We start from the raw sequence: 19,176 nt of genomic DNA on the forward strand, positions 1-19,176 counted from the left end.
TTCAATTTAGTTGCTTGTCAGATCTGTCACTCGGAGAATGTTTTTAAAAGCTTACAGAAAGTTTGCATGAATTCTGTGTATACTATTCTAAAAAGGAAACATGTCGAAAGTGAAAAAGGGTGCACAAAGTGTTAAGGTAATGGCTCTTCTCGTATTATTATCGTTCTTACATACTTGCAACGTTTCTGTCAAACACTTCGAATGAATGTATTCCATATAAATTTGATTTATTTGCAGCATTATTGTATTACTTAAAACTTTCTGATATGTTTATAACGATTGAAAATAAAATTACAGGATGATGCGAGTTCGTCCGGTTCGTCTTCCTCCCTGTCATCCGATGAGGAAGTTGACATGCAAGATCTGAAATCAATTAAAGAATATTTATCGGACCGACGAGAATTAGCTCGGCAACTTTTCAAGTCCGTGAAAGCGGAAAAAATACAAATGATGTTACCGCAAATATTAAAGGTAAGACTGTTTTTTCCGTACACTTTTCGTTTAAAAAATATATGTAATTCTTTCTAGAAAATGGATTTAGGTCAGTTAGAAGAGTGGTGTGGAAACGAATTGAGCGGTATGTCAAAATCTCGAATATTGTCTATTTTAAATGGAAAAACCATGGCAGAGTCCTCGGATACAACTGAATCCGACGATTCAGGTACAATGATACTTTCAGACAAATATCGATCGTTGCAATTAGATTCATGGATTTGTAGGTTTAGGTATTTTATATTATTATTTTTCTGGTAACAGGACCTTCTTTAGAGATTATATCAGACACTGAGGAATGGTTTACCGACGAGGATTTAGTTAAGAAGGAAGAAGGTACTCAGGCTGTTAAGGGGAAAGTGAACAAGGATCGAGTTAAACCGAAAGGGAAACTTTTATCGCAGAAGAAGGGTGACAATAGATGTAGTAATAAGAAAACTTCTGATAATATTCCTAAAAACGTTCAAATTAAGAAGGAGGAAGAAATGGACAAACGTAAGGAAAAGGAAGGCGATAGCCTACTAGATTTATTAGAACTAGAAATGCGAGCTAGAGCGATAAGAGCTTTAATAAGGAAAGAGGAAGATATCGTGCCAAATGCTGCGCAGTCTGTTGAAGGAAATACTGCTCCTAATACTAGGAATAAAAGTGATCAGGATGAACAGAGAGAAAAAGAAAGTTGCAGAAGGCAGTTGGAAAGACTTATCGGTGCTCAGCAAAGCAGTACCAATGAAGATGAAGATGTAGTATTAGTTGTTCAACCGACTACTACTATCGAGTTATTGTCTAGCGAAAGCGATGGAGAGAATCATAGCGGAGTGCGTATAAATAAAAAATTGCAAAACGAACGCGTTATGGAAACTGGCGAAAATGTTGATTTTAAAAACAAGGAAACAAATAATGCGCAAAGTACAACTGATTCAAATATTTCTAAAGATAATAAAGTTACAGAGGCGACATCTGAAACACATAAAAACGAGGCTTCCAAGCGGCTTCATACCGATAATTTAACCGACAGCGATGGAAAGGTTAGTATAAAGCGAAAGAAAGTAAAGAGAAAATCGCATACTAAGGAACAGCAAAAAAATACAAGTTCCAAGTCAACCACGCATAAAATAAAATCGCATGGTGATAGTCAACATAAAAAGAGCACAAAGAGTGACGAGTCGAGTAATGAAAATGTTAAATCAAATGAAAATGTAGTCGCAGATAGTAATAATTCAAAGGTTCAGGACAAGATAGTGCCAAAACAAGAGACATCAACGGCAGATTTACGTGCATTAAAAAAAGCTAATTTAGATGAAGAAAAATCCAGTGATTTAGATGAGATAATTGACTTGGACAATTACTGCGACATCGACGACATAGAGAATGGTGAGACCAACAAAAATAAGAAGAAACAAATGCAGACGGTTGAACAAACCAAGTCCGAAGCAGAAACGTCTTCTACGCAAAAGCCAAACGGAACTGAAACATGGGCTAGTCGCTACTATCAAACGGATGATGTTCAAAATGTAATTAAAGACTCGAAGATACAGTCGGAAATACGAAAAAGGTTGAGGGAACGACAGAGGCTGTCTAAACTTTCTGGATCTCCAAATTCTGTATTCACGTCCTCGGTGATAGAAACTGTGGATAAAAAAGTTTCAGAGAATCATCCACTGGGTTCTGTGGACGAGTATCTAGCTTTGAAGCAAGCTGCCACTGCGAGTCTTAATAGCGGTGGTGGTAGTAGTATTAGCAGTGATTCTAATACGGCAAACGATAATGCCATGTCTATCGACAACTGTGCTGATATTAAAGCAACAATCGAGACAGAACAAACAGCAGGCATTCATTCTACTGAACAAAAAGCTAGCGAAGAAATAAATTCAACTGATAAAAAACAACGGATTGTTAGTGCAGTTTTGCACAACAATCTTGCTTAATGTAAACATGTAAATTGTGCACTTAATTATCTTAGTGTATAATATTTAACACTGTGTATGGATAATTAATTATAATCAAGTACAAATCGTGACTATGCAGAATGTCATCTGTCCATTTTTAGAGTAAATCTCGCGTCTTATGATACACGTTGTGTAATAATTTTCCATTCTTTCAAGGTTTGTTAAAAAAGAAGAGTACTAACATTTATGGCAATGTCTAATGTCTACAGTAGCATTATACTTTTTGATTAAATTCTAAAGTAAATTTAAATTTATATTCACGTATGAATACATTCTAATTTGAAATTTGCAAATTTAGTTTATTACCGTGCTTCGTACTTATTAATACGACAGTCCTGTTAACAGGAAGATACTGTAAGATATATACAATCTACAATTAGGAATTGTAAAATTCAATTTCATATTTTTGTAGATAAATATAAGGAAAGGAACTGGAATAAAATTGTATTTTCGTTACTAATAGGGTTAAAGAATGAAATTAAAAATTCGCTGTCTTAAGTTAATTTTAATGTCATCATATCCAATATAGCGGGTACCATTGTAATTAGATATGTAATTGATATGTAATTAGTTCTTTTAAAGCGTACGTATTAAAGAAAAATGAAGAAGTCTTTTTGTAAAATGAGCTTTATTTATTATCTATGCAATATAAACTCATTTGTTCCTCGTAATGACGATTTTTTTCGATTTTATCCTTTTAATGGCTTTTACGTGAATTTATACTAAGTTCAACAGGCTGTGCTCCTAAATTAGGAAAGGAAAATTAGAAAAATAGCTGCAGAATATTTTCAGCACTTGCTTAACAATCTGAGATCAATAACTTCGACTCCCACGACTCCACAGATAAAAAGGAACAGTTTTGATCTATCGGGAGTACGATAAATCAATCGTATACATTTTATTTCTTCCATAATGCGTGTGAACACTTTCTAGAATCAATTGCACCGAGTCCGCCATACATACTCCGTCGGATATCATTGCATAATGACTCTGATGTAGCATTCCGTGCAACAGAACGCACGGAGGCGAAATTCTCGTACGATCGCTTCCTAGAGATTGTAAAGCGACATTGTTCCCAATTCTATAAACAGAACGTCGATTCTAATCCAAACAACAGCTTTACGGAAGCAGAGACGTACCACGTATGTAGCTCGTCGAGCCAACACCGTGTGGAACGAGACACGCGTCTCGCATTTATTGTAGTGCACGGACGATGTGCACGGGATATTGCAGCGGGCTGGTGCTCGAACGCGGCGGTGTCGTTGACTCAATCACCGCGTGTCTGAACACCGGCGACAGAGGCGTTACGAAATCGTCGCGGCGTAACCTGACATAACCTGACATCGTCGCGTCGGAAAGATTTTTCAAAACCCCCTCTGCCGCGACGGTTTTGGCACAGAGGGAACTTTCGATCGCAATGGGTGGTTCCGGTGCGGTGGTACCTGGAAAGTTTCTCTCCGCGACGATGCAAATAAGAGACACAAAACGGGAGAGGCGGAGACCGGTAACTACCGAAGAGGGAGTATAGAAAGGTCGATAATATGTTCTGCATCGTATGAGACAGATCGTTGATGAGGCACGGCCGGAATTTAAATAAATAATCCCGCGCGGGGTTGTGCAATACCAGGAATTTCTAGATGATCCGCTTCCGAGGAAAGTTATCCGTCAACGATTCCGCGGCTGACCGGTTCCTACCCAGGATAAATATTAATATTAATATCGTCGGCCCGCGCCTTTCATCCTGGAAATTCTTTTCGCGAACCGTCGTAATATGTAAACGAACGGGGGAGCCCCGTACATTTCTCTTATCTTCCGTCTAGAAAATTTTGCTTCCCTTTCTTGGGTTTTAACTACGCCGCGGCCGCCGCCGATAAGATCGTTAACGCCAACGTCGTTCCGCGGTCGAAGTGTCTACTCAAATTAACTTGTGCGTCTGGAACTGCATTTCTTGATGATTCATGAGACTTATCGTGCTGCTCCACAGATAGAATACATTTGCTCCGTTAAGGATACAGCAGTTTTATTACTTCAACCGGAATTAGTTACTTTGATGGGTTCAATAATCCTTGCGCGAGATGCTAATCGAGGCGGTAGCTTTATTTAGAAATTTTAAATATTCGATTTTCTTGCATTTTTACGCGAAGACTAGGTTATTCGTTCTTTTCGATCGCAGCAGCGGTTATAGTTAGCTATAGCATCTATGCTCTACAAATAAAGTTATCGCCGTTCAAAGTAGAACACTTTTTTCAGATACTGTATCTATTAAATAAACTAATTTCCTCTTTTATGTCGGTTGGGTAGATCTAATCGTGGCAGCAATGTTTTACCACGGAAATGTTCGACTGCTTACAAAAACTTCAATTTTATTTTTCCATTGTCTCAAATTTTATGTAATTTGTTAAACTGTAGACAATAGTATGCAATAAAGATTCTTTTAGTATTTTTGGACAAAGGACATGGAAGTCTCCCGTATTTCGAAACCATGCTATTGTCGCAAGCCTAGTTCACGTAATTGTAATCCACTTTTAGGTTAGACTGTATCGAATTCTTGGCTGGCATTCTGTAATTACACACCCACTGGCTACGCGCGCCGCAATACGAGGCGCCGAATTTACAAGTAACACGCGAACCGGAAGCGCATAGCTGTTGACTGTACCAATATTAACGTAACGTTGACAATCATTTCTCGAGCAAACAAGCTCGTCCTATCGACGAACGTGACGGATCGTGTGGAATGAAGGATTCTATACTCCTTTCACGTTGCCGCGACGTGTCGCGGCGCCGTCGTCGCGCAGACCTCGCGAAATTTGCGGATTCTCGAACGAAAAAGAAAGAACAGAGAAGGGGGATAGATACCTGATCCTTCTGCAAGCTAGCGACTATTCGCCTTCCGCGTCCGAACAATGGGTACACCGAGGAGCGTAACTATAGCACCACCCCTATTTTTTCATACTTTGGATTTCTGGATGGGAATATAAAAATGTTGATTATATGAAATAAAAGGGTAGAATAAATGAAAAATATCAAAACAGTTTTATTGTGATTTTCTGACTATGGAAAGAAAGGTTATATGCGGTAATAATTTATAAATCCACCCTTATTTTATTATGACTTCAAAAATGCGATTTGACATACTTTCAATGAGTTTATGAACTGTTGATTTTTTATATTAATTTTTTATACAATTATTCTCCAGACGTTTTCCATTGGAGTTTGGTTAGGAGAGCACACTGGTAATTTGTTAACATTAATCCTGTTTGTCCGAAACCGTCGTCCAGCGACCGGTGTGTCTGGCCGCGTTATCTTGTCGGAACGTCCTTTCCACAGTTAATAAACGGCAATAAATTATTTTACATTATGCTGATTTATTCTGTGCTGTCCGTTCGTTTCGAAGGGAAACTCGGTTTCAATGTACCATTTATGCAAAACGCCATCAAACCATCGCATTCACACCGACAAAAATTCTTTTTAAAAAGAATTCTTCCGTTCGATTATAAATCAAAGAAGTTGAAGTTACCTGAATTTCAAACAATAAAATTTCAGCAATATACAATTTTTATATAACAATACTAAGCTATTGGATGCGCAATGATGCATCGTCGCTGGCATTTTTCGCAAGCGTTGCAGCACTAAAAGGGTTAACTCTTTGCGGTCCTAAAAATGATCGTGCCACGTTTCAAAATAATTTTTATTATATTCATTTATATTCAGAAAATTGTTAAGAGCTGTTAACTGTCGCACGAATCACTCAATTAATGTATAAAATATATAAAATGCTCCAAGTTATATAAAATGGCAACGCTGTAAGTCTGAAGAAATATTTTGGATTTCCACTTAAAATGGCTCCGACTGCAAAGGGTTAAACATATTGAACTTGGCATACCAACGATTATGCTCTAATAATGCAACAACTGAAAATCAGAACTCCGACTGTTTTATTTTTTACATAGAAGCAACTTTATAGATATTTACACGGTAATTACTATTAACCTATTACCCTTTCACCTCGCATAATCTACTAAGGGTTGCGATCCCATTCAGAAGCTCAAAATACTCCAAAAATAGGGACGACGCACCCCGGTGTAGAATCCTCGACGCATTCGATTTGCCAACACTTTTTGTTTACACGATGCTCACGTGTTTAGTGAAAGGCGACCAGCTCGCAAATCAAGAGGGCTAGTACACGGTAAAAACGTTTCATCATCGTTGCCCCGGTGGAAAAGAGAAAAAAGAAAAATGGTCTACCGGCGAACGAAAACCAGGCAACTGGTCCGTCATCCGTGTAGTAAGTTCCAATTTTCTAGCCGGCACTCGCATTCCTGCATCGCTATATCACTCCTGCGTGCGATGTACCGTTTAGCGATAACGATCGCTGCGGCGATGGCGTTGCGCTCTTTCGCGCGCTGTTCCGCTGGAAACAAGTGGGCTCCCCCCACCCCACCTCGCTCCATCGTCGAAACAGTCGCTCCCCGGTCATCACTTTCCAATAGGTGCGCTGCGCGCACAAGGCTGGCTCTTATTATTTTTTTATCGAGATTTCTCCAACAGGATCTACGGGGGCTCAACAAACGGTCGCGCGTTACCGCAATACATAACTGGATCGGACGCATTCATCGACGGCGTAATTTGTTACGCGATTTCGCGCGTCGAAGGAAAAAACGTGCGGAACGGAGCGAACGGCCCCGGGTATGAATGAAGGAAGGGCTGTCGCGCGAGAAAAAGCTCGACGAGAAAAAACGCGACGCGCTGAAAACGGTAATTGGGGGCGGGTCGTTCGAACAATGTTGCGTCGGCATTAATGGAAACGGGCCGGCGCGTAAAATTACTTAATCGCGAGGCGGCACGCGATGCGGCGAAGATGCGGGAGCCGCGCGCGCGCGTCGTGTTGTAGCGGAAATAATAACGCATCGAGATTTCGCGATAACGCTTGCCAGCGCAATCGGCGCGCGCGCGCGTACAGTGGGAAGCTACTGACGTAACACGGATTTCCACGTACGCGTGCACCGACGGAAAGAGTCAAGCGAGAGAGAGAGGAGGGGGGGGGAGAAAAAAAAGGACGCGAACGTGAAAGGACCTCCTTATTCGCTCGCCGCGAGACACTACGACGGAAGGCACAATGGAGATTGATGCAAGCGCCAAGTCACGATTCTTTAAATTGTAAAAGCGAGAAACAGAAAACCGATCCGGATCGCGTTGCGCAACCGCGACGGAACGCGTCCGCCGACGTATCGCAGCGTCCGATTTCACCGGAACGTCTCGCGCGGCGATTTCCGCGGAACGAGGAAGCGTGCGGAACACGCGGACCTTATACTTTCGGATCGATTGTCTTCCCGTTCGTCCCTTTACCGATCTATAACCAGCGTATACATGCTCGCACGATACTGCAATGTCGTTGCAACGATTTCTTCTTTAAGCGCTCTTTGCGCAGGTTCGCGCGTTTCTCGCGAAAATTCGGAGCGCAATCGAGAAACGCTTGCCTGCGTGTTTAAACAAGGTAGCGCGCGTTTATTCCGCCATGTTTATTATCCCCAGGAGTTTCGTTTCCATGTTGCACAATCTAGTTATGTTACCTATAATAAATAATATAATAAATATAATAAATATATAATAAATAGTATAATATAAATTACCTTATAATTTAATTATTTAAATTTTTAATTTATTTAACCCCTTGCACTGTAATAACGAGTCAGACTCGTGGTGATGATTTTTAACCCCTTGCACTATGGTAACAAGTCAAGTTATTTTATGCAGGGTCTACTAAATATGAATATTATTAATTTCTTCTACGCCGAAGCGAAAATAAATTCTTCTCTCGTAAAAATATAGAAACGAAGGTGAATAAAGACAATATAGGAAAAATGATTGTCTGATGCTATTAGGTAAATTATTAATTATGAATGAGTCACTAATCGTCACAGCATGAAAGGGGCGACAGTGCAAGGGGTTAATAAATTAAGTTAGGACAACATTGACGTCGAGCTACCACGGGGACATCTTTTTAACAGATGGTGGAAAGGACTCTGTAGGAAAACATCATCCACATCTTTTGTCTGCAACATCTCTATTCGCGAGCTTCGTTTCCCCGAGTAGTATGTTACTCTTGCCCGGTTACTTTTTGATGAGGGATCTTCATACGCTTCGCGATACGGGCCAATGCACTTCCGCGAAGTTCGCCTCCTACCGTATTTTGTGTTTCTTGCCGAGAAGACGCCGTATTATACGAAAGTTTCACGAATTCGAGGTCTCGAGAGCCGGTCGCATGCGGGGCGTTTGTGTTTCTGAAAAAAACGTAGTGGAAAACGAAAATTTCCGAGGCGGACTCGGTTTTACCGAAAGCGATCGCGATCTCGCTAGATCGTAGATTGTATAAGGTGTCGGATATTTGTCGGAAGCGTTGGCCGCCGAACGATCACGGCTTTCTAAGAGTTATTTACGAGCAACCTTTGGCCGTGTATCGGGGCGAACGTGGATATTTTGTCAGCGCGGTTCGCGGACGTCTCGGAATGAAAAAAGTAGGAGAGCGCGACGCAGCGGAGCGGGAAAATAACGCGTTCGCGGCGAAGAAACGTTTACGTCACAATTGACGGAAACCGCGTGCGGCCCGTATGCAATCAACATACTTGACCGTAACGCTTGCTGGGAGAACATTGTATTTGCATCGCGTTCGCTTTTACACCCGAACGGCGTCTACACGCGAGTCGCGGACTAATCGAAGAAATCTCGCTCTCTCTCTCTCTCGCACGCGCGCGCGCGAACTTCCTAGACCATTAAATATGATTACCTGGCTTGCCGCATGTTAAATAACGGGATTTGCTAACCGACCGTCCGCGAGTCCCGGTGCCCAGCACGAAAGTATCGGTTAGCACGCCTTTAAAACTCGCCCGGTCTCTAAGAGATAAACCCCGGGCTAATGGTTATTTCTTAACGACTCTTGGCGGCCATTAAATGCCCGGCCGAGCCCTCGCCGCCGTCGCAGTTTACAAACTACCCCCTTTAAAAAGGTCTACCCGGAATCACCCGTCGAGCGGTGCCGCTCTCCGCCGCCGCGCCATGAAAAATCCAATCTTTCCGGTCAATAGTTTCTTATTCCCCGTGTCTCTGTGCCCCGGCACTTTGTTGCCCTCGCTTGTCCCTCTATCGTCAAATGGCAAAACGTGACACGTGTGCGCGCGCGCGACTTTCCCAATGCTACGGCGCAACACGCTTTCAGTGTTTGTTCGTCTGTGACGAATCGCGCCGCGGAGAAAAAAAATAACCGACTCTCGCCGCGTCTGTTTCGGAAACTGCGCCGCAGAGTATTCGCACTCGTTAACCGCTCTTAGATCGTAGTGGGGCTCGCGTTCCTCTGGGCTACTGCTCCACCAATTGGTGTCGCAGCTTTTTTCTCTTAACCCTTTCGGTGCAAGAGGGTTTATTTTTTATTATTCATAATAAAATTTAAATACTATATTATATTTATTTTGTATTTTTTAATTTTTTATTACTTTTCATACGCGTGAACGAGCGTCGGATATTTCCGGTATAAATAACAGAATTTTATATTTTTTAATATTAAAGCTGGAAGCAACATTTTTCGTTTTGTTTTATCGAGCACGGTATTTATTTAACGAATAGGGCAATGTTTATACAGAGGAGGACCATGAGCGATTTTTCGCTTGCGGTGCCTTCTGCGGCAAAACTGTCATGGCGGACACGGTGCTCGCGCCGAAAGGGTTAAATGCGAAAAGAAGCGCAAGAATTCATAACTACAGTAAGCGTTTTGATAACGGCGTTGATATTTCAGCTGCTTGGTATAAGAAACGGTACATGCTGGCATGGGCTTGGTACTAAGGGGGGTGGATGTAAACATAGCTGTCGCAATGGTCAACTCTAATCTACGCTCTAACGGGCGGGTTCCGCCGGCGTTTCTTGTTTTCCAAACGTTGTGAGACTAGTACCACTTTATTGACCTTTTAATTGAAATGTCGTGCCCGATTCGCAACGCAACGTTTCAAACAGGATTTAACGAGCGTAAACATCGTTACATTCTTCTGAATTCGATCTTTTAATTGACCAATTATCGTCGTAAATACACATTTTTTATTTAGCATCAATTTTATATAATTTTCCTTTCTCGAACGCAACACGAATTTTTTAATTCACGTTGGACAAGCTTCGATTTAATTTTTAATGTATGCCGAAACAGTGATTGTTCAAACGAGAAGACAGTGATCGTAGATATTTATATTTTTTAAATATGAATTTTGTATAATTTTCATTTCTCGAATATAGCACGAATTTTTTTAATTTTGTTTCACGTTGAAAAAGTTTCGATATAATTTTTTGTGTGCGCCGAAACAGTGATTCTTCGAACGAGAAAACAGTGATTTTTATGTCAATTTATATCGTTGCCATCTCGATTGATTTATTTAATCTGACAAAATTAATTAATCCTTCAAAATTTAAAAATCATATGACATATGTATACAATGCAAGCAAATACGCCTTTTATTCTTATAATACGATATTGTTGCGAACTCCGTTGCCTACAATGACTCATTTCGCCTGGTAAAATAATTGTCTTTTGTAAAAATAGGTATACTTAAATAGCCGATAAATCTAATGTTAATTACGAAAAAGTGGCAATCAACGCAGTTTTGATAGACATCGTGCCGCAAAGGGTTAACTCGAATCCATCAAACGTTACCATCTATCCGCAGGAGTTCTTGCCCCGTTAACGAAGCGGTCGGCCATTGGAACACTATGATCCTGTCCATTGCTACCTGTATTCGTGTCCAGGCAACTGTAATATCTTATGCGATCTCCCCCGGTGCGATTCGCGAAGGTGAACAACCGATGGCCGATACAATTCCAGGATCGAACGTGGGCAACGTGAAACGCGATTCTACCGCATCGATGCGCATTCCCTTGATCGTTGGACAAGGTCGATAGACCGGATACCCGCGGCTACGGGGTGTTCCTCAGTGGTACGGAATCGACGGGAGTCCTCCTCGTTCCGAGCCGAATCCGCTGAAACAAGCAAAGCGGGTCGCGCTCACCTGGCCACGATAAGCTGCTATAATTTGCGGGAGGTACACGTAGCGACTCGAGTGCTGGCGGCTTGCGACGACGAGGATGACGACGACGACGACGACAGCGGCGCGATGACTTTCCTAGATTTTCGAACACGTTTATCCGTGCCGGAGTCACTTTCAGTTTCCGTCGCGGCATCGGATAAGCGAAGCCAGGCTGCGCGGGAAAAACGTGCACTCCGCGGTTACGCTGCAATTTTAATACGAGCCCGGCGTATATCGGACAGTTGAAATCGCGCTGGAAAGGCGAGCGAGCGTTCTCCTGGCCACGCATCGAGAGAGCAGACCGGGTTCGTCGAATGAAAATCACCGATTTTCGACGCGGCAGCGGGCGGGGCTCATCCCGCGCGAATTTCATGGATATTGGCCGCCCGGTGTCGAAATACAGCGCTAGATGCGCGCGCGCGCGCTATAGCACTCGCGAACGCGTCGATTATCGGCGAGCACCGGAGAGCCGGTTTTCTTTCTTCCTCGTTTTTCCTTTCTAGAACTCCGTAATCCGTGCGTGGTACCGTTCGCTTTAACGACCCGCCGTTCCGAACGATACGCGGCCGCGTCTCTCTTTCACCCGTGACACCTCGCGGCGCCGGCGGAGGGTAGAGCAGGTGTATCGGCCAACGTAACGTTAATCGGTGAAAGTGCCGCGGCGATTCCCCTGCGATCACGTAACCGTTAACACGGTTTTTCCTTTCGCTCGGCCGCGCGGTCGTACGACCGTTACCGCCGCCAGTTACACAATTGTTCCACGTGTATGTATAAAAAATATCGCTTTATTTATTCGTAAAAAATGAGGAGGAAAAGACATACAATATAATACAATTCGAGGTTGGGATCACGTTGAATACACAATGTCGGTGCATTCGGTAGCTGGAATTTGTTCTCGACGTCTCTCGACGAGAGGGAACCGATTGGGAACCGGCCGAGATCGGTGTATGTGTGTGTCGTCGAGAAGGTCAAAGAGACGTCCAACCTCGTCGGGATGCTTCGGGGAGGGGGGGAGGAGGCTGGTTGGCCTTTTCGCCTCAATGGTGGCCGAAACCGCCGAAGTCGTGTCCGCCGAAACCGCCGCCGAATCCGCCATCGAATCCGCCGCCGAGGCCTCCGTGGCCGTGCTCGTGCAACAGAACGGGCACCGCCTCCTTCACGACCACGGGCACTTTAACGGGATAGGGCACCGGCTTCGACACCGTGACCGGCACCTTAACGGGTACCTTGACCGGGTAAGGCACCTTTATCGGCACCTTGACGGGGACCTTCACCGGGTAAGGTACTGGCTTCTCGACCGGATAGGGCACGTGCTTCTCGACGGTGACCGGGTAAGGCTGCGGCACGTGGACGGGGTACGGTTTGTCGTACGGCACTTTGACCGGGACTTTGACGGGGTAGGGCACGTGCTTCTCGACCTCGACGGGGTACGGCTCCGGCACGTGGACGGTCTTCGTGACCGTGACTGCGGGGATGTGCTCCGACGTTATGCTCTCGCTGCTTCCGTAGCCGCCTCCGAAGCCGCCTCCCAAGCCGCCGCCGCCTCCGAAGCCACCGCCGCCTCCGAATCCGTGGCCGCCGAGACTCAGCTCCAAACCTCGCTTAGTCTTCGTGTCGCTGGGCTTCGAGTCGCTAGGCTTCGGCTCAGCGGTCTTTTTCGCCTCCTCTGCCGCGACGGACAGGACCAGGCCGCAGACGAGCAGGATCTAGAAAAACAGCAATTTTACCAAGCGTTAGAACTTGCCGCATAGTCGAATTTTTGAAAAAATCGCGAGATTTTTATTATCGCGAGCTGTCGACTCTCGGCAGCCTCCGAGCGCGGGTCAGACGAGCGAATTCGCAGTCGACTCCGGTGTCTGGCTCGCGTTGCTCGACTACCGAGAGACGGGAGAGTTCAGGTGGGCTGGACAGACCGCGGCGGCGGCGGCGGCTACTCACTTTCAGCTTCTCTGTGCTGTTCATGTTGGTCGACAGTGAGCACACTGATTCCTCGATGGTCTACCCCCCGCTTTTATAGGGGACGCGGCGGCCGGGCAACTCGAGCGTGCCGATGAAATTGTTGCGGAGTAGGAAGTCGAGAGGAGGAAAGGAAGAGAACGACGCCGTTGGACGCGCGCGACGCTTTCCTACGCCCGGCTTTTGTCAGTCAACATTTAGCAAGTAGTTTCGTGTTCCGTTCAATTTCTTCCTTAATGCCCGGTGCCCGGAGCTTTCGGGGCACGGATCCGCGAACGGTGCCCAGCCGCAATCTTTTCAGCCGTTTCTATTCTCTCGTTCTCGACGACCCGGCCGTGTGTACGCTCTTTCCGGAATTATCGAAAGCTCGTTCGGTACTTAGGCCGGATAGACCGAGGACGTCTCTCGTTTTCAACGGCGGCAGGTTCTTCGAGGAATTTTCGTCGTTTAACGCGTCGACTGTCGGAGTTATCTCGTCGCACGCAAGCCTTTACAACGAGTCTGTCGAAGAGAAAAGGATTTATTTATTACTTTTCACTTATTATCATTTGGTTATATTTTTCGAAATTCTAGCATTAGATTTTCTGAAAATAGGCTCGGCAGTGAACGCGTTCATAACCTAAAAATTATGTCTGTTTTTCGTTTCGTCTAGTTCGCGTTATAAGATTTTGCGATAACCTGACATAACCTGCAAATACCGTTTTTTAATAACAATTATAACTATTTTGGTAACACTTGAGTACATTCTTTCACGATCGCTAAATTATTGAAAATTGTTTAACACGGGGGAATAAAATTTTGTTAACATTTGTCACAGTGGACATTTCTATTATTTCGCTCTTCAAAAAATTTTCGAAAGCTCGTTCATATCACGAACGGTAGTTGTAAGAAAGTCTATGGTAATCACATTTCGATCCGTCGAATAACCCGGCGAGAATTACGCGTCGATCGCGTTCGAATTTCCTCATTACTTACCGGCAAGTTTTCAATTACAGGATGAACCGTCGAAGCGGGGGTTCCGGGCTCGGCGGCCGGCGCAATTAATACGGATTCAACTTCGCCGCCTCTTTTTAATCCGATTAGTGTTCACAATACGTTTCTACATCTCTGTACTCACATTCTGCCCGGGAGCTTCATTAATATTAAGAGCTTAATTAAAGCGGCTGGGGGGGAACCGAACTGTCGGAAGTTTCTCCGTTTCGACGTCGAAGTTACATCTCTTCCGCCTCTTTGCGCCTTCTTTCGCTTGTCGCTGACAAGCCACCCTCCTCTGTTTGCCGACGTTTTCCATGGGAAATAAAACCGTTCGACGGGTCAGTTCTCGCGCGAAATTCCGCCGGTGTCGCGGAACGATTTTTCATCCGGCCGTCGGTCGCGCGGGTAACTGTTTCGAAACGGTCCCGCGGATGATCATCAATTTCTAACGACGAGAAAAATGAAGCAGCCCCCTCCCCCCGCAACCGCTTCGGAGGAGAAGCCGACGGGATCCGCGGCGAAACAGTTTGCCAGCCGATATATATATATCGGGTTTGCCGGGGTGTGTGTTTCGCGGTTGATTCTACGGTGTGCTGCGCGGTAGCGTGTTCCACGGTGCCCAGCGATTTTTGGTTATCAACCGGCCGGGCTCCCGCGGGTGCAGTTAATCTCGGAATGACTTTGTACCTTGATCTCTCGCCTGTTGGAAGGCATTAGAATATCCTGCGTATCCGTGGTTTATCAGGCTTATCGGCGGGAATACATTTCCATATATCTGAATTTGAATCTCCATATTTGAATCTGAAAATATTGATTCGATTCCTACTGGCCTAGCCGGGCGGCGAGCGGCGAGCGACGAGCTGCAAGCGTGGCGCAACGCGCTCCGGACTAGCCGAGTCAGCTTCGATTAGCTTCGATCCGGGGCCTCGATCGGCAGCCGAACCGCGATTGGAAGATGTTTGGCGGATAGTTTCTATCTGGCTTTACCTGGCAATATCGAATCGTTTTCGGCGATGAATTTAGGGGAAACTTTTACGGTTTTTACGCCTCTCCGTTGTACCGTGGCGGTCTCCAACGCCGGCAGTCCGGCGGACCGCTGAAAACGGAAACGAAATTCCGCGGCGCTCGCAGTCATACGTTATTCATCGCGGGTGCGATCGTTGTCGCGGTTTTTTGTCACGGCGAATCTGATTCCGTCCTGGGACAGGGGAAAACTTCTTTTTCTCGAATCTTTTGTTTCGGGATTATCACGGCGGCGGAGATCGTTCCGTGCGAAAGCGGTTGGGCAAGTTCGTTTGTTGCGTGAAATTTTTACGAATGATTGTCTTTCGTCGTTTTTATAAAGGAATTAATTAACTCTCTTAACGCTTTGCTGACCGGTAGCCTATAAATCGTTGTAATCAATAAATTTAATATCAATTATTAAGATAAATGCGTTAGATTGTACTACCATAAGCTTCGCTGTTATTATATAATTTTCCAAATATTAAATATCTTTCCCAATTAAAAAAATAAATCAAATCAAAATAGAAACGAAAATTTAACATCGAGCTAAATTTTTACGACCGGTCGCTGAAGTGTTAATACTGATATTACAAAAAATTGAAAAAACTAGATTAACAATGCATTCTCAGACCTGCATTTGCACACGGATCTTCAAGGTTAATCGCGCGGCTTGACCATGAAACGAAATAAACACTACATTATTCCCATTCATGGCCGGATCTACTATGTCCAGTCGAAATAAGAGAATCGAAAATAATACCGGTAAATGTTTAGTAATATACCGGTATTTCCGTGTACATACCGGTCTGACGTCATTTGACGGTATTTCTGTATTCACGGCTTGCATAAGGGTTTTAATGCACGAATCGAAAAAAAAAACACCGATAATTATACCGGTATTTTCTGTACCGGTACGAGTCTCCCCGCTTTTTATGTAATGATGCGACACTAAATTAAGAAAGATGGCTGGTTACGCAGGCGATTACGAATCAAATGCAGTTTGTAATCACTCGCGGAAACGACGAATTATAGAATTTATGGCTGAAAATAATTTTTAGCATTTCGCGAAGGTAACCTCTGCTCAGGGATGAATTTTTATAGCAGGAGAGACAATTTGTTTAATTTCTTCCTTTTTATTTATCATTCATTTCATTTTATTTCAATAAGATCTTTTTGGTCGTTTTTAGCTGGTTCTCGTTGCAGCAAAAGAAATTTCAACATTCGTCGAAATTCTTCAAGAAATATCACGGATTTAGGCTTGAATAACCGGGCAAGGAAAAATCAGTATCGCGGTGCGTAATGACGCGTATTAATTGGATGAAGCGCGCGGACTCGCGGGGCGTCAGGCAATTGCGCGAGCCCCCGTGACAAGAATCTATTTGTTTGTGGACGCAGCAGTTTCATTCATTGAATTCGAAGCTAATAACACGCATCGACGCCACTACGTGGCCAATTTTCCTGCGACCGATTGTAATTCTACGCCGGCGGCAATCTATTTCGCCCAACGATTATGTTACGCGCACGCCAGTCCTCCTCCTCTCCGGCCAATTAAAACACGCGGAAGGCGCTCAGATCCGTGAAATACGTGATCTGTTCCATCTTATGTCATTCCGTTATTAGGTTGCGGCAGTTCTTTTTTAGGGTAACTATTTACTTTTTGGCTTTTAAGGTTACTTTTTGTTCTTTTAGGCCAATTTTTGGCTTTTTAGGCTGATTTTTGGCTTTTTAGGCCGATTTATGGATTTTTATGTCAACTTTTGGCTTTTATGCCAATTTTTGGCTTTCTAGCCTAATTTTTGGCTTTTGTGCCAATTTTTGGATTTTTGTGCCAATTTTTGGCTTTTTAGGCCAATTTTTGGCCTTTTAGGCCAATTCTTGGCTTTTATAGCAATTTTTGGCTTTTTAGTTCAATTTTTGGCTGTTTAGGCCAATTTTTGGCTTTTATAGCAATTTTTGGATTTCTAGCCTAATTTTTGGCTTTTATGCCAATTTTTGGCTTTCTAGCCTAATTTTTGGCTTTTACAGCAATTTTTGGCTTTTATAGCAATTTTTGGCTTTTGTGCCAATTTTTGGCTTTCTAGCTTAATTTTTGGCTTTTATGCCAATTTTTGGCTACCTAGCCTAATTTTTGGCTTTTATGCCAATTCTTTGCTTTTTAGGCCAATTTTTGGATTTCTATCCTAATTTTTGGCTTGTTAGGCCAATTTTTGCCTTCTATGCTAATTTTCGGCTTTTATGCTAATTTTTGCCTTTTTATACCAATTTTTAGCATCCTAGCCTATTTTTTAGCTTTTACGCCAATTTTTGTCTCTTTATGTCAATTTTTGGCTCCGATTAATTTTCTTTTAATTTTACGATTTTACATTATTGAATAATTTTGGAATTACATGGAAGCAATGTTACGACCGAGAACTGTTACTACGCGAAATGATCCCGCGATATAAGACCGATCGGCGAGATTACCGCGCGGGAACGTTTTCGATTGAGAAACCGTTTTATATCCAGTGAAATCTTTCGTTTTCGAGGCCCGCGCGCTCCGTATATTATTACGTCGGTACGCGGAACTTCGTTAGCCAGTCGAGATTGTGCTACACGTGGGACGTATTTAATACGATTTTCAGTCGTATTGTTTCCCGTGCTTCAATGCTTCCTACTTCACCGTTTACCAGACTTCGCTTGCGTAATTGCACGGCCACCTTATTTTCTATTATCATCAGATAATAAATCCTACGCATTTTCTATTAACCCTTTGCACTCGAGCGGCGACTCCGCGGCGCCATTAATATTGTTATAAAACGTTCCAAAATTATTTTTATAAATATCACTAAAGCATGGATTGAAAAAAATTGATGGAAGTGTAACTGTTATATGAGTCACGGGACTTTTTCGCACGCGTACAATAAATTTTGTTATATAAAATGGAAATACTAAACGCCAGAAAAATGATTTTAGGTTTGCAGTTGAATTGGCTTCGAGTGCAAAGGGTTAATATTAGATAATAGTAATAATATCCTACATATTTATCGCATAAAGTACAAAGATTGAATGATTCTTCGACCATAGATACTTAAAGGAATACAGTAACCGCTCAGTTTGAACCGTAATATACTATTAATTAAATATAATTGACACGTAATATACTATTTTCAATTTCTGAAAATTTCAACGCGTTCCCATCCTTCTACACAGCTAAACAATTTTGCACTTTGCGAAAATGGACCGCAAGAATTTCCTCTAGCGCAGTTTGTCTTCAAAGCCGCGTCTCGTTCGATTCCGATCGTCCCGCGTTGCCACGGGAAACCGCAGCAGCGAGCGGTGATTTTTGGCTGGGTTTAAACAAAAATCGAACGGGCGGAACTTTGTATTCCTGTTGCGACAGTTACGGGAACGCGCGGCCTAAGAGCCGCCGAGTAAATCCTCGGCGGTCGGCGAGCGTGGTGGGGAGGAGGAGGAGGAGGAGGCGCAGAGACGGGTACGTAGCGGAATTTTCGCGAAGTCTGCGTTTCTGCTTCACCGACCGCAAACGTAACCTTATGCAATAATGGGAAAGGCTTTCGAGTCGGCCGGGGCCGCGGCTCTCATGAATATATGGATGGATGTTCTCGCTCAAGGTGTTTATCAAGCCGTTTTCTAGTTACGCCCTTTTCCCGTCCCCCTTTTCGCGGCCCTCCTTCACCGTCGAGCAAATATAATTCGCGCGCGCGCCGGGACCGACGACGCCCGGGAACAGGGGACCCCCC

The 19,176-nt window shown here is 43.8% G+C and overlaps 2 protein-coding genes across 3 annotated transcripts; one reads left to right on the forward strand and one right to left on the reverse strand.

The window, feature by feature from the left end:
* LOC144473262 (uncharacterized) lies at positions 1 to 3,061 on the forward strand. Of its 2 annotated transcripts, XM_078186975.1 has the most exons (4): positions 1 to 136; positions 298 to 471; positions 529 to 661; positions 757 to 3,061. In XM_078186975.1, the coding sequence occupies exons 1-4, from the start codon at positions 101 to 103 to the stop codon at positions 2,418 to 2,420; spliced, it is 2,007 nt and encodes a 668-aa protein (XP_078043101.1). In that variant the 5' UTR covers positions 1 to 100; the 3' UTR covers positions 2,421 to 3,061. The 2 variants fall into 2 exon arrangements, with proteins under 2 accessions (XP_078043101.1, XP_078043102.1); XM_078186976.1 differs by lacking the exon at positions 1 to 136 and having other exon boundaries at positions 345 to 471; positions 542 to 661.
* A 9,224-nt stretch (positions 3,062 to 12,285) lies between these two features.
* LOC144472585 (uncharacterized) lies at positions 12,286 to 13,522 on the reverse strand. The gene is made up of 2 exons (XM_078185801.1): positions 13,439 to 13,522; positions 12,286 to 13,206 (listed from the first exon to the last, which is right to left on the reverse strand). The coding sequence occupies exons 1-2, from the start codon at positions 13,460 to 13,462 to the stop codon at positions 12,538 to 12,540; spliced, it is 693 nt and encodes a 230-aa protein (XP_078041927.1). The 5' UTR covers positions 13,463 to 13,522; the 3' UTR covers positions 12,286 to 12,537.
* Positions 13,523 to 19,176: the final 5,654 nt, after the last annotated feature.

Source organism: Augochlora pura, chromosome 7, assembly GCF_028453695.1.
Source record: "Augochlora pura isolate Apur16 chromosome 7, APUR_v2.2.1, whole genome shotgun sequence".
In the NCBI taxonomy this organism is placed as follows: domain Eukaryota; kingdom Metazoa; phylum Arthropoda; class Insecta; order Hymenoptera; family Halictidae; genus Augochlora; species Augochlora pura.

What these genes read in the sequence shown, in the direction of transcription:
- LOC144473262 (XM_078186975.1), top strand. Translation starts at nt 101, where the DNA reads ATGTCGAAAGTGAAAAAGGGTGCACAAAGTGTTAAG. An exon ending in AGGGTGCACAAAGTGTTAAG is followed by an intron (nt 137 to 297) that starts GTAATGGCTCTT and finishes ATAAAATTACAG; the next exon opens with GATGATGCGAGTTCGTCCGG. An exon ending in TGTTACCGCAAATATTAAAG is followed by an intron (nt 472 to 528) that starts GTAAGACTGTTT and finishes AATTCTTTCTAG; the next exon opens with AAAATGGATTTAGGTCAGTT.
- LOC144472585 (XM_078185801.1), bottom strand. Translation starts at nt 13,462, where the DNA reads ATGAACAGCACAGAGAAGCTGAAA. An exon ending in ACAGCACAGAGAAGCTGAAA is followed by an intron (nt 13,207 to 13,438) that starts GTGAGTAGCCGC and finishes CTGTTTTTCTAG; the next exon opens with ATCCTGCTCGTCTGCGGCCT.